This window comes from Pollachius pollachius (genome assembly GCF_949987615.1).
Source record: "Pollachius pollachius genome assembly, chromosome: 11".
Lineage (NCBI taxonomy): Eukaryota > Metazoa > Chordata > Actinopteri > Gadiformes > Gadidae > Pollachius > Pollachius pollachius.
The window spans coordinates 15,815,572-15,830,240 of record NC_136944.1 but is presented as its reverse complement, the minus strand read 5'-3'; the positions used below and the strand labels follow the sequence as shown (position 1 = coordinate 15,830,240).

The following is a 14,669-nucleotide window of genomic DNA, read 5'->3' as shown; positions in this document are numbered from 1 at the left end:
TTGCTTCTTGCGTGGTGGTCAATTTGGCATAATCATGACTGCACGTACGATAGATTTTGATAAGAAACGAAAACAAAGAAAAACGTCATATATTGCATACGTGTTACAACAAAGTACAAAAGCACGTGGTCACAAAATGCGGTCGGAGCAGCAAGCCGTACTGCAGAGGAGAGCCACAGGAACGACCCGCACCCTCCCCTTCCCCTTACTCCTCACCCTGCCCTTCCCCTTACTCCTCACCCTCCCCTTCCCCTTACTCCTCACCCTCCCCTTCCCCTTACTCCTCACCCTCCCCTTCCCCTTACTCCTCGTCCATGGACCTCTCGATCTCCTTCAGCCGGCGGACCAACTCCTGCGCCTCCCTGTCTCCCGTGCGTGCCTCCAGCATCCTCATGATTGGTTTCTCTGGATGAGAAGGGGGGGTTGGAGAGGGGGAAGAAGCAATGATTGAAGATTCGACGAAGGATTGAGAACCCCCTCTTTTCTATGTTTGAGTCTAAAGCCCAAAGTACATGGGGTGTGAATTCGGCTCCATACTTGTAGAGCGATTGGAAATTGAACTATAATCGTATTGTTATAACGGTTCATGAATGTCATTTGTTTTCTTTCGCTAGCTTGGGAAAAAACTAAAGATTATTTGGGACAGAAACGTTTTAAAACAATACCTACTGTCTGCCCCCCGACACGGCTCCCATATATGCATTGTGTATGTCCGTTTTTAATATAGTATGTGCTTTTTTTTGCTGCCTTTATGGACAGGACAGTGAAGACAGACAGCAAAGAGAGGGAAAGAACACATTGCCTAGGACACCGCAGGTCGGAATCAAACCTGCGGTCACAAAAAGGCGCATTGCCTATATCGCAGTTGATCCACCGAGCTCACATAATAAGGACAATAATAATAGAAAAAACATTAAATCAATTAATTTATATAGCTCCTTTCTGAGTGCTTGAAGACACTTTACATCACATTAAAAGACTAAACACAGGAGTTAAAAAAAACGAAACTAAATATGAATCAAAGTGGTGGCAGTACCGCTGGGCTTGTTGCGGGAGAGGTGCAGAATGACCGGCTGGACGCTCTTGCCGGTCGCCGATGCGTTGGGTCGCCCCGGCCAGCAGAAGTCACTGAGGGGGGCCAAGGCTTCCCCGGCGAAGTCGTTGGTTGAGAGCCAGTCGTAGTCCATGACGGTGAAGGTCAGACATGCAAACCTGTGTCGGTACTGCTCGGGACTCACTTGGCTGGAAGGGGGTTGGGGGGTTGCAAATCACAAACGAAGAGGAAATGGGAAAAAAAACGTTGACAAGTGCTTCGGGGTCGTTCTTTATCGATAGGCTGTCAAAACGTTCCCCTATTGGAGGGGCTTTCAGATCGACTGCCTCTCTGCACCTCACCACAGCTTAAAGGTCCCATGACATGCCACCAGGTGTGAGTGAGATTAGCCGTTACAAGCCGTTTTTAATATCTTCCCCTTATGACATCACAAGTGGACGTGTCCACCTAGATGTGTGACGGATAGGTGAGCAACGTTTGCTACAGTCCACTGGGTAGGCTGGTAGATTGATTTATCCAGCGTACATCTAGGTGGACACGCCCACTTGTGATGTTATAATGGGCAGATCTAAATAACAAATTTGGTCAAATAAACAGCAACACCCTATTGAGCAGATGAGAGAGAGAGAGAGAGAAAGAGAGAGAGAGAGAGACTGCAATAGAGGGAGAGAGCGAGCAAGAGAGAGAGAGAGAGAGAGAATGCAATAGAGAGAGAGAGAGAGAGAGAATGCAATAGAGAGAGAGCGAGATAGAGCAAAATAGAGAGAGAGAACACAATAGAGACAGAGAGAGAGAGAATGCAATAGAGAGAGAGAGAGAGAGAGAATGCAATAGAGAGAGAGCGAGATAGAGCAAAATAGAAAGAGAGAGAGAGAGAACACAATAGAGACAGAGAGAGAGAGAGAATGCAATAGAGAGAGAGAGAGAGAGAGAATGATGGAGAGAGAGAGCGAGAGAGAACACAATAGAGACAGAGAGAGAGAGAGAATGGAATAGAGAGAGAGAGCGAGAGAGAATGCAATAGAGAGAGAGAGAGAGAGAGAATGCAATAGAGAGAGAATGCAATAGAGAGAGAGAGAGAGAGAGAGAGAACACAATAGAGTCAGAGAGAGAGAGAGAGAGAGAGAGAGAGAGAGAGAGAGAGAACACAATAAAGACAGAGAGAGAGAGATAGAGAGAGAGAGAATGATGGAGAGAGAGAGCGAGATAGAACACAATAGAGACAGAGACAAAGTGAGAGAGAGAGAGAGTGAGAGCGAGAGAGAAAGAAAATATCTAAATACCAAATTTGGTCAAATAAACATTGTCATTGTGCAGCAGACGACAGGGGAACGGAAACGGAGCTCACAAGTGGAACAGTTCGTCGAAGACCGGGTGCAGGGTCTTCAGTTTGACCTGCGTGCGCTGGCTCTTCGCCAGAGGAAACAGGTGGTGGGGACACAGCTCCACGATGACAAATGGGTCGCTCAGACCTGGCGCACAAAGAGTGTCTGGTTATGAACCAGGACTGAACGAGGGCACCGTCTGAACAGCCTCTGAAGGACTCAAGCAACATATACTAAAAATAAAAATGGTTCCAAACCGTTGGCGTCGAGGGCGATGATGTCAGCAGCGTGGAGGATCTCCACGGTGAGACGCTGCTCCGGGGCGTCATAGTAACACTTGACACTGATTCGGCCGAAGCGCGTGTGCTTCAGAATCCTCTGAAAAGGGTAGACGGGATTGTGATTGTTACTGTCCAAAATGGCTGCTCTTTAAGTACCATGTCCGTAGATTACAGTGGCATGGCAGTTACAAAAGCATTTTGTGCAGATAAAACTGACAGCTATGAGATCTCTATTTATAGGTAGGTAGTGGCCGTTTTGTTCAAGGGTGTCTCCAAGTATAGAGTATTGTGTGAGAACCCCAGAACCCTTTGGTTTGTCAAACACCCTAAACACTAGGCCACCCTGCTCCCTTCATGCCAATTAATGCCAGAGCCATGATTAGATGTTATTTTTCCAGCAAGATGTACCTACCTGTCGACTGCCATTGTTAAATTTGAGTACTACCTGGTCATAAGGGGAAAACAAGGCTCCTGCAGCTCAGAGCTCAAGCACAGGGCTTTCTCATGGACCGATGCTGGTTTGGCCCAGGGCGACATTAACACTAGGTTACCTGCTGGGAGATCTTCTCCAGGAAGTACTGCTCAATCAACTCAGAGGACGAGCACTTGTTCATTTTCAGCTCCTCTTCCAGGACCTGGGAGAAAAAGCAGAGGAGAAAGCCGGTGAAAGACAAATACAAATGAGAGGAAAGATCAACGACAACCTAAACCCACATCGCACGTTTTTTAAGCCTGGGAAAGCTAGTTTGTCACTTACCTTGTGGTCTGAGTTCTTCATGTCCTCTATTGTGAGGCCATTTCCCTCGGCGTGGAAGAACTGCAGCAGGGTCTGCATGTAGGGCACGTTGGAATAATAATAACTATTATAATATTCATGATAAAGAACGGAAAAAACAGATCTGTGTTTGCGAAGAACGGCAGAAAAACAAGTTAGCAGTCCAGGGCCTTTTATTTTACATTTTGTGTCGTGTCTCGTTTTTCCTGAATTCTAGCAATCAGGCTAACAGGATGAAACCCCATGTAGCCTAATTGGATAATCATGTGCCAAAGCAGAGGGCCCAGCCCGCCCACGGAGCACACTGCCAATAGCCATGAAGTGCTGTTTTCCCCCACCTTGATGGATGCATTTGCCTAACATGACCCCAACCAACACGCATGTCTTTGCCTGGACTCCGTGGAGAAAAAAAAAAAAAAAATTCTTTATTTAGTACCTTCGATGATTTATGTTGGCCAGAGAATAAAGATGAGCCTTTCAGTACAGAGTTCACATATATATTATCCCAGCCTCTGTCAATTCTCAAGTGCTTTTATTTTTCACCCAGAAGCCGGGGCCTGCACAACTTGTTTACCTGCTACATTGATCACCTCTCTCTCCCTCTCCCTCTCTCTCTCTCACCTAAGGAGACGCTGGTTTCCACGGAGACTCACAGGAAGATCAGATGCATGTCATTAAGGAGCAGGTAAGGAGTGGGGGCATTTATTAAGAAATCTTCCTATAGAATATATTTATCCAAAGAAACCCATTGTTTCTGCATACATATCGAGGAGCAGGTTAGGGAGGTCAGGCAGCTATTTGCTGGGCAAGACATTGAGATCCTCGGGAGAGCTGTGCCCCGGTTGGTACGGACCTCCACGGTGTACTGGAAGCGGTTGTAGAACTCCTCCTGCACTCCTCTGTTCTCCGCCACCGTGTCCAGGATCATCTGGAGGAGAAGGCTCCACATGCTCTGAAGAACCCTGGGCCGGGAACACACAACACACACACCATCAGACACACACCTGGTTCCTCACGGCCCTGACAGTCTCCTCACAATCCTAACAGCCTCTGGAAATTCTGCCAGCCTCATGTGTGTTTCAGCCATTTCTGCTGTTTTTTTCTTTGCCCTTGTGATTATCAAACGATATTTGTACATGCCCACTACATAATTATTGTTGACATTTATTTGTTCAGAATAACCCTGTGTTCCACTATTCATTTGAGAATTAGAGCCATTCAACTTTTTTTTGTCATTGCTCCCATCCGACACACACAACTACTCATTTTCGTCATGGCTGTCTAAAGATATATTTACATACTTATTTATTAAATTAATAATAGTGATTTATTCAATATTTTATCATTTGATTAATTCACTGGCTTTTGATATACGATATATATTGCACTTCATTGGATGTTTTTTTTCTACTCCTTCCAACCGGCTGCTCTTACCCCGCTTCACATAAGTGATCAGAGTGGATGAGATAATTATGTGTTAAAATTTCTCTGCAAAGATGTCACAAGGGGTTAATTATGATTAATCCGTAGAATACAAAGAGAAGGGGAGACGAGGGGGGAGGGGAGAAGATGGGAGGGGAGGAGAGGAGAGAGGAGAGTAGAGGACAGGAGGAGGAGGAACAGGGATAATTACCTCGTCAGATTCTCCTTTACGAGTGACTCGGTGAAGATGACCATGGTGTCGTTTAAGTACTTCATGAGAGGAGCCACCGCCTGGAAGAGACAGTTGGTGGTTGAATAGAGGCGGGGGGGGGGGGGGGGGGGGGGGGGGGGGGGGAAGCAGAAAATGGAGGGCTTGGAAAATTGGAGGACTCCACCGTGATCAAGACCATTACCTCGTCGTTGTTGATGGAGTCCGGAGACAGGCTGATGTGCTGGATGTACCGGCGTAGCTCCGGGAGCATCTAGGACATGACAGTTATGAAAGTAGCTGTTATTCAAAAGATCATATGGAGACCAACTTTCTGATGCATGGTTTGGCGCCCCGGGCGGGCGTCAGTCCTCAACACTCTTGGAGCCGTGTAGGTAATGGAGGTAGCCGGGTACACGGAATGATAACATCTTGTGTGTGCCTTCAACCGATTGGATCCGAACGTTGAAACGGAAGCAGACATGTATTTACTACTACAGGGGATTATTCATGTTATGCGTTGTAAGGTGTAATGTTGCCCGAGGCACAGACACGCAGATCCGATACATAATTATTCCACTGATTATATGTAATTATCCATAACATCGCACATCTTAATCATGAAACAACAGCGCTTTCGAACGGCTTTCCTCTCCCCGACTGAAAACAATTCCACTCAGATACTACTACTATTATGATGACTAGGATTATGATAACAAGTATAGCAGAATCCAATGATTAAAGTATTTATATGAGGAAGTGATAGTCATTGTAATGTGCTGTAATGTTCTTGCCCTGGTCTCTCTCTTTATAAAAAGAGGGTTTAATCGACCGGTTTATACAGACCTTCCTAATAAAAGAAACAGAAAAAACGGAAAACAAAACACTAAAACATTTTAGTTGAAATGAAACACAATAGAGTGAGCTACAAACTAGGTCTAGTGCTATGGATTGATCCTGCTCCTACCAGTGTAAAATGTTGGTGTATTTTAGTGTATCTCTGTGTTCACATTTCTTAGTCTAGGAACAGGCCAGTGCCTCTCCTACTGATACAAGGTGTTATTTCCAACATTCTGCCATTTGTGATGTCCCAACAAGGACGAACCAACCCGGTCGTCTTGGACATAGCCACGGCCATATACCTTATCAAGGGAGACAGTGCATCTGTTATTTTGTTATTCACGCTTTATTTCCTATAATACCCGCCCCAAACCTTTGGTTCGGTGAGATGAGGGATCGACAGCCAAGGAGCACGTGGGGAGACTGCTCCTCACCACCTACACTAAGACTATTCCACCTAAGTCTGTACCTGTTCTGTATTACATCCTCGAATAAACCATCTTTTCGACCCTCTGATCCAACCTGTCAAGTTGCCTTGATTTCCACCTCAAGAATTACTACTACGACGAAAAAATACACAACGCAGAGTCTATACCAACAGTTTAGAAATAAGCTGAAATGTAACATCAGGTAGCGTCAACATATATTCAACCTATACCCCTGCTCCTAAGTATGATTGTAATGGGTGACAGCAATACAGTATAGCACCATCCCTAAATATATATATATATATATATATATATATTTTTTAAAGTCTACCAGGAGAATCCATTTTCTAATGTTGACAGTGGGACTTTCCCTGAAAGGAGAACCAAACTCCAGTCCCCAGTGGTTTGCATTGAACCGCTCTGTGTCTCGGTTAAACACATGCTACTGCTTGCACTACTTTGTCTGATGTGGTTGCCTGGTCCCTTGCTGATTAGGTAACGAGGTGTCACACTGTCCTCCGCTTATTGAAACCGACACGACCGATTTTGACAGAGGCGTCGCTCATTTCGCTCAATAGTTTCTCGCTCATTTTAGGGAACGGTTGCAGTAGACTTGTGAAGACAACACATTGACCATTGAGGGAGCTTTGACACACATTTGTTAAACACATGCCTACCTTCCTCATGTTAATGTTGGGGGCTACACACTTCCTATGACAGCTCAGTGACAAGGGTCCATGCTCTACGCGTGTTACCTTCACCAGTTGAGTCTACTACCTAAACATTGGTACGTACAAGGAGCAGACCCATAACTAGTGTTACCAGCGACACCTGCTGTGTTTGTCCTACGGTGACCCCTGTGTTTGTCCTACGATGACCCCTGTCTTTGCCCTACAATGACCCCTGTGTTTGTCCTACGGTGACCCGTGTTTGTCCTACGGTGACCCCTGTGTTTGTCCTACGGTGACCCCTGTGTTTGTCCTACGGTGACCCCTGTGTTTGTCCTACGGTGACCCCTGTGTTTGTCCTACGGTGACCCCTGTTTGTCCTACGGTGACTCCTGTGTTTGCCCTACGATGACCCCTGTGTTTGTCCTACGGTGACCCCTGTGTTTGTCCAACGGTGACCCGTGTTTGTCCTACGGTGACCCCTGTGTTTGCCCTACGATGACCCCTGTGTTTGCCCTACGATGACCCCTGTGTTTGTCCTACGATGACCCCTGTGTTTGGTACAGTGACACTCAGAAGAAGCCATTAGAGGGTAATTTACCGATAAAAAGAAATGATCGGAAAAGCATTTGCAAACACACACAGGCGTCCTTTCAACAGAACAGACGCTCAGCGGCTGTGTCCCCCCGCTACCTTGTCGGTGAGCAGGGCGATGAGCCGCTGGGCCTCCCTCTGAAGGTCCAGGTCCATGTTGTATAGCTGCCCGTTCAGCGCCTTGTACACCTGCTCCTTGCCCTCCGCCCCGCAGGACTCCTCCATGGCCCGCTCCACCACCTGCCACTCCAGGTCCCGGGGCAGGTGGCCCAGGAAGAGACGCACCCGCTCCATGTTGTTCAGGGCGATGCACAGCTAGCAGAGAGGGGTGGAGAGAGGGAGACACCCCCCCCCAGGTGGGTGCAGCAGCAGAGGAGAGGTGGAAGAGTGGAAGGCAGTAGGGGGGAGGCGGGGGGGAAGGAGGCAAGGGGACAATAAGCAGTGAAGAAAAAACTAAGGAGGAAGGAAGGAAGTCTACGCAGTTGGAGGGGAGCATAAGGAGTGCAGATGTATAGCTGGGGGTTATTATGCCGTTAGGTGCAACAGCTTGCGAGAGCAGTCTCTCGGTTACGTTTTGGTGTTTTGTTGGTGTAACGTTTGTGTTCAATGTGCAGTATTCAATATTAAAGGGATACTTCACCGGTGGAGATATGAAGGTTATATGAAGTAAATAATTCTATGTATTATAAATGTGCAGAAAAAAATTAAAATCGGTTCATCCTAGCGTGAGAAAAGGCAGAAAGTGGCTCTCTGGCTCAAAAGTAAGAAATCCTTCAACTACCACAGTGCATTGCGCTCGCTGCACCGCCCGCCTGTCTCCGTTTGGAGCAGGAAGGACCCATGGTCCTAGCGCGAGTGGTAGCACGAGCAAACTTTGGGTAAACATATCCATGTGATACGTTGACTAGTTTAGACTTCTGCTCTTGTTTTTTCAAACGCATCATTTGTATATTACTGTACAGCATAAAAACATTAGCTAATTACAGTAGCTCAGCATATCAAGTATTTGTACTCAACCTTTTCTCCCCAGTTGAAATAAGTGTTTCTTATACAGTAGGCCTACTTTAGTATAACAACACTTGGGTTAGTAAACAAATGACAACAACCAACATGAATTTGAAGTTTTATTCATGAAAAAATATGAACTATTTACAAAAATAAAACGTGTAGGGTGCGTTTGCTAGAGTCAAAATAGTCACAGCTCATCTTGAGCATCTACTGTCTCCTGGTAGCCACGGTTCTGCCCATCTTTTGCTGGGTAATAAGCTCTGATGGCCTGGACAACACAGGAAGCCGATACTGTCTAAGAAAGAAAGAGAACATTAGCAAAGCAAGATAAATTATGCATTGAGTAGCCTTTACAGCATTACACGGACTTCAAGCTAACGTAACGTAGCCTATGCTATGCCAATAAGATCGGCTACTTTCGGATAACTACATTGTCAGTTCCCCGGGACTCAAAACTATTGTAGCCAATGTGTTAGTAAAAAACAAAAACACTTACTCTATGCTCAGACGTCTGTTTCTCCCGGCGGGCTTTGGCTGGCGTTTCCAGTTCACTTTTAGGGTCCGGAAATATGTATCCAATACCCAACTGTTCAGATGAGGCGTAAAGCCTGGGTGAGAGGTTACACACTTGGCCCCGTCCTCGCCAGATTCAACCATTTATTCTAGAAGAAACTGGCATCGCTGAAATTCTCTGCAGCACAGGGACTCTGTGTTAGTGTCTATAGGCGAACAGAGCAAACCGGCGTGCCCCGGCTCCTCGTCCTCGGCAACAGGCAAGGCTTGTTCAGCTGCAGCCGCAGCAGCCTCCTTCTCTATTCGTGACAATTCTTTCTGGCTGTATTCTGGCTCGTACAGCCCTGAATGTCCGAATCCAACAATCGATTTTCAAAATCCACTCCGGCTGTTTCACATTGCAAATTTGTTCTCTAGCTAAGCGGTGAACAAACGTGGCGGACATCGGGCCCTATCTTGCATTCGGCGCAATTGACTTTCTCACTGGCGCATGTGTCGTTGCTAGTTTGCAACTGGCGCAGAGCGTTCTTTTCCCTCCTGCGTCATGCGTCTGTAAATAAGGGAATGATCTAGCGACCCAAGGGGCGGTTCGGCGAAAGGAGGAGGCGTGTTCTGGCGCAAACGTTCTCTGGTGCTATTTTGCAGTTTCAGAAACCACTTGCGCCACAAACCAGGAAATACCTGGTTTAAAGTCAGTGGCGCGTTGTTCAGATGCTATTTTAAGGGCACATGCATAATGTTGCTTGTGTACCTCGCGCATACACTTTGCTTCTCTCATCTACCTAGCCACACATTCTTGGTAAATTATTTGGGAAAGAACAGCTGATACAGATACTGATACTGATTTTTTATAGCGGTTTTATAATGATAGAACGCCAGTTCGGAATCGGTGAAGTATCCCTTTAATCATCATCATCGACATCATCACCTAAACTTTAACCACCTTTCAACGTCAGATAATAATCTAGTGTAAGGGCTGTTGGTCTGAATCCTTCCGCCATTGCAGTTTTTAGTCTAGCTTGTGCTTCATCAAAGTCTGAAACGTCCGTAGCTCTGTTCATCTGCACCGTCTCCTAACTAGCCGTAACGCAAGTGGGCATAATGGGTCACTGTCTGGGCCACGTAAGTGTTGGGAAATTGGTCACCCGCTTGGCTACGTAGCCAGGAGGAGAATTGGCTTGAAGGGAATAAAGGCTGAAATTGAGTTGCTAGGTTATTTTGTTTATGTTTTATGTTTGGGTCTCGCGTTGTAAGAAACTGTAAAGTTGGTTACCGTGGAGATAACGTTATTGCTATAGCATGCGTTTGGAGTTACGGTTACTATTTCTACCGTTCGGAATTGAATACAGTTTGATGGTTGAATAAACCGTGGATTAGACACTGCCTCCGCCTCGTATTTGAGAACACTACATTGGAAGACAAGATTGACAAAAGTCTAAAAAGGAAAGACTGAAATTCTGTGAGACTCCCATGGGTTTCATGGAATGTCGTTCTCTGATGTAAAAAATGCACACCTTGATAACCCTTCATATCATAACAAGAAGTTAATTACTAATATTCATTAATCTCAAAAAAAGTGATGCACGCTTCACAACTTAATACCTAAACTATGTGCACTTTTAATTACACAAAAGCAAGGGTTCATTTATTATGAATGATTCATTCATATGTTGATGTTTGTTATGCTTCTGACTGTTATGTGCAAAGGTTTGGTGCTAAAACACACACCCACACATCTATCGCAAACACGGCCTTTGGGTCAACAGTCATCTAGTCTGCATCAGGGAGATGATGACGATGAGTATGATGTTAATAAAAAAAAGCTAATTTATAGGCCTTTCACATTCTCTGGCATTCTCTGAATAATAATACCAAGTTGGGGCTGTATGTGTGAACCCAAATGTCTGAATCCAACCCTCCGGAGTTTACCCAGAGTTTTACCCCAACCACGTCGGTGCACACACACACACATTTACACACACATATGAGCGCACATACATACACACAAACAACCTCACACACACACACACACACACACAACTGCAAACACGTACACACACGCACAGACACACACACACACACGTAAACACACATGCGCACACACACATAGAAACAAACAAACAACCACACACACACACACACACACACACACACACACACACACACACACACACACACACACACACACACACACACACACACACACACACACACACACACACACACACACACACACACACACACACACACACAAACACACACAGTCTGGTGGGGTCCTCCAAGGGGCAATACCTGCACAGTGAGGCTCTTATGGTCACGCCCCTGCTGGTTCCTCTCTATCTTGCGTGTGATCATCTCAGAGTAACACACCGCCTCACTGCAGAAGTTCTGCAAAAAACACATGCGAAAACTCAGATCAGACGTAATTACCGACAAAATCACAAGCCCTCAATTTTCTGTCTGAAAAACAGGAATTTATGACTGTTTTCATTTGAAGAGGCTTTTAAGAGTGTGTGCATGTCCCTGCATGCAGCTGTGTTTCGCTAGTTGTGTGTCTAAATGGATTTTACTTGTATCTGCTTGTGTGTGGTGTGTGTGTGTGTGTGTGTGTGTGTGTGTGTGTGTGTGTGTGTGTGTGTGTGTTCAAATGTATCTTTGTGTGTGAGTGTGTAACCGGTTGTAATTGTGAGACTCTAACCATGTATCTTTAAGGTTTTCCGTGGCATGTGGCTGTGTGTTACTGTACGAGTGTACACACATGTATATGTGTGCGTGCGTGCGTGGGACTATCTACGAACACACACACATCATGTTTAGCTTCTGAGGAGGTGCACGTCTGAATGTGTGTATCTGTGTGTTTGTGTGCGTGTGTGTACGTGTTTTTTTGTGGGTGCGCGCGGGGGGGGGGGGGGGGGGGGGGGGGGGGGGGGGCTCACATCCGTCAGGCGGGTGACAAAGATGAAGGCTCCTGCCGAGTCGGGCCAGGCCAGCTGGGACCAGATCTCCCGGACCTGGCTGAAGCAGGCCGTCACCTCCTCCGCGGAGCCACTGTGTTGATCCTGCAGCATGGGCTCCAGCTGCCCGCCGACACAACAACCACGGCAGTGAGCGGCTCCATGCATTATGTCAATATATTGTACAATTTACACTTTATAATTGATCATTTGTATTGTTTATTCTGTCTGTTTGTGCAATGTGGTTAGCCATTACAAGCCATTTCACCATCTACCCTCTAGTGACTTGGACATGGGAGAGTCCACCCTCATGTACGATAGCTTGATCAAGCTACCAGTATACCCACTGGACTTTAGACCTGTAGACTGATATATCCATCATACATCTGGGTTAAAATCACACCTGGTGGTAAAATAGGGGGTCCTTTAAAGGTGCTCTCTGTTAGATTTAAGATCTGACTGAGTGTAATTTGCGGGAAATTGCATAGCCATCCGTCAGCCATGAAGTGAGTAAAATGTGCTGTGAGATTATCTGTTTCTAGTTGACTGCGCTTGCCTCTGTAATGAGACCGTTTCGATTTTAGACCACTTGAGATGGTGGCGACGATTTTGAGTTGCTGCGCTTTAAAATTGTGCACTATTTTGCTCTCTCTCTTTTCAATATATACCAATATGACAATTTAGATATACCAATATATAAATATGACTATTTTACGGTGTCTTTTACGTTCTGTAGGTTTAACCAAGCATTAATCATTAATCAAATCAAATCTTTACAACTATTTCCTGGAACCATGCATCCCTCTAGGGCACCCCGGTTCCATAACTCACGCAGAAGTAACTGCTCTGCACCCACACAGAGACATCTCCTACCTTATCCACTACTCTGTATCTATAGATACAAAGAGACACAGAGACATCCCCTACCTAGTCCACTGTTCTGTGTGTACAGCTACACACAGACACACAAAAACATATCCTACCTTGTCCACTGCTCTATGTTTATAGCTTAAGAGACATCTCCTACCTTATCCACTACTCTGTATCTATAGATACTCAGAGACACACAGAGACATCTCCTACCTTGTCCACTGCACTGTATGTATAAGGCAACACAGAGACGTCCCCTACCTTGTCCATGTCCACTGCACGACGGATCCTATCGCTCGACCGCTCATGGACGATCTGCAGCCACTTGTGGATGGAGGACTTGAACCAGTTATGGAAGCCGGTCAGGGCTAGCATTTTAGCATCCCTGTTTGAAACGAAAAAACAGTTTTTCCCGTTTTGTTATCAGTTTGACGATAGTGCTAACTTCCCTGTACGGCAATTACCCAACGGCCTACAAAAATAAAACCATATCCCGGTGGACTGAATCAAATATTACACAAAAATGTAATAATAAACCAGTGTGGAGCCCAAGGGCTCCACTATATTTCTGTGAGTGACAGTGCCGACAGCCAATGAGCATCACGACTTTCCAGCGTTACTCCCTCTCTGTAGCGGACGTTTAGGAAACAGAGCGGCACGCTGACGCAGGGCTCACTTGAGAGGCAGGAACTCCCGGTAGCCCTTGAGTATCTTGAGGGAGATGAAGAGCTCGAAGATGGTCTCCCCCATGCTCTGAGTCAGCTTGGAGTTCTCCTGCTCCAGGGTGCCACACACCCGCTCCATGGCGATGTTCACGTCGTCTGCGACCTGCAGGGGGGGGGTCAGATGGCCGGCTGGTTCAGATGCCAAGTCGGATTCAGAGGGTTGTGTTTTATGTCGCTGATGGGTAATTCTTATCTCGGCACATGAGCCACGAGCAGTCCTAGAAGATTAAGGTCAAATAAGAGCTGTGCTACAAAAAATGTTTGTAAAATATGAGGTTACAAGTGTGTTGTGCATGGAAGAACGTAAGAGGAGAAAATAATGCGTTGGTTTAGGATTTTATCCTCTCCTAACGCGAACAGTGGAGGTGTGCGTTGAAATAGTACAACTCAATGCGTTTCGGATCCAGAGCTATAAATAGCTACGTATGGAACTAATACTATTATCCACTCCGATGGCATTAATGACACATTTGTTCTGATTCCTAGCGCTGCTGTGACCAGCTGTGTTCCCAAACTTTGTGCCTTTGATTGTTCTAAGCCTCACTTATCAAACGCTTGGGATAAAAGTGTCTGCTGTAAATTAATGGGAAAGTGAAGGTTTAATTTGTTCTTGAAGGAGCACTTACTTAGAGTACACTGTATGTATATATATATATATATATATATATATATATATATATATATATCCATGCATACCCTCACAGACACAAACGCAGGGAGTCTCACAGTTGGATGAATATTTCATTTGATTATCGACGGAGCAAAAAACAACAAAACAACAAAAGCAACGCTCCAGAGTTTGTTATTTCTGAACGACATAACGTTGCTGTTGTTTCTCACACCCCTACCAGTTTCTCCAACTGCCGGTACGAAACGCTGAAGAAGTCCACCTTCACGGCACTGTGCGGATCCAAACGTCCGGTGGGAAACAAAAACAAACAAAGACAACACTTTTTTAAATGTCAACCGGTCCGTTCGCATGCGGTTAGGATCGATCGAGCTGC

The 14,669-nt window shown here is 45.8% G+C and overlaps 1 protein-coding gene across 1 annotated transcript in view; it reads right to left on the bottom strand.

The window, feature by feature from the left end:
• Positions 1 to 301: 301 nt before the first annotated feature.
• The window catches only part of baiap3 (BAI1 associated protein 3), a gene marked incomplete at both ends in the record, with an annotated part of 30,562 nt that continues 16,194 nt past the window's right edge, over positions 302 to 14,669 (bottom strand). Inside the window, 15 exons of the mRNA XM_079746029.1 lie at positions 302 to 405; positions 1,037 to 1,242; positions 2,403 to 2,526; positions 2,637 to 2,757; positions 3,212 to 3,295; positions 3,418 to 3,489; positions 4,289 to 4,397; positions 5,069 to 5,148; positions 5,271 to 5,339; positions 7,695 to 7,910; positions 11,409 to 11,504; positions 12,053 to 12,193; positions 13,202 to 13,325; positions 13,617 to 13,768; positions 14,514 to 14,565. Coding sequence (XP_079602155.1) covers positions 302 to 405; positions 1,037 to 1,242; positions 2,403 to 2,526; positions 2,637 to 2,757; positions 3,212 to 3,295; positions 3,418 to 3,489; positions 4,289 to 4,397; positions 5,069 to 5,148; positions 5,271 to 5,339; positions 7,695 to 7,910; positions 11,409 to 11,504; positions 12,053 to 12,193; positions 13,202 to 13,325; positions 13,617 to 13,768; positions 14,514 to 14,565 — 1,750 coding nt within the window. The remainder of the gene's footprint in view (positions 406 to 1,036; positions 1,243 to 2,402; positions 2,527 to 2,636; positions 2,758 to 3,211; positions 3,296 to 3,417; positions 3,490 to 4,288; positions 4,398 to 5,068; positions 5,149 to 5,270; positions 5,340 to 7,694; positions 7,911 to 11,408; positions 11,505 to 12,052; positions 12,194 to 13,201; positions 13,326 to 13,616; positions 13,769 to 14,513; positions 14,566 to 14,669) is intronic.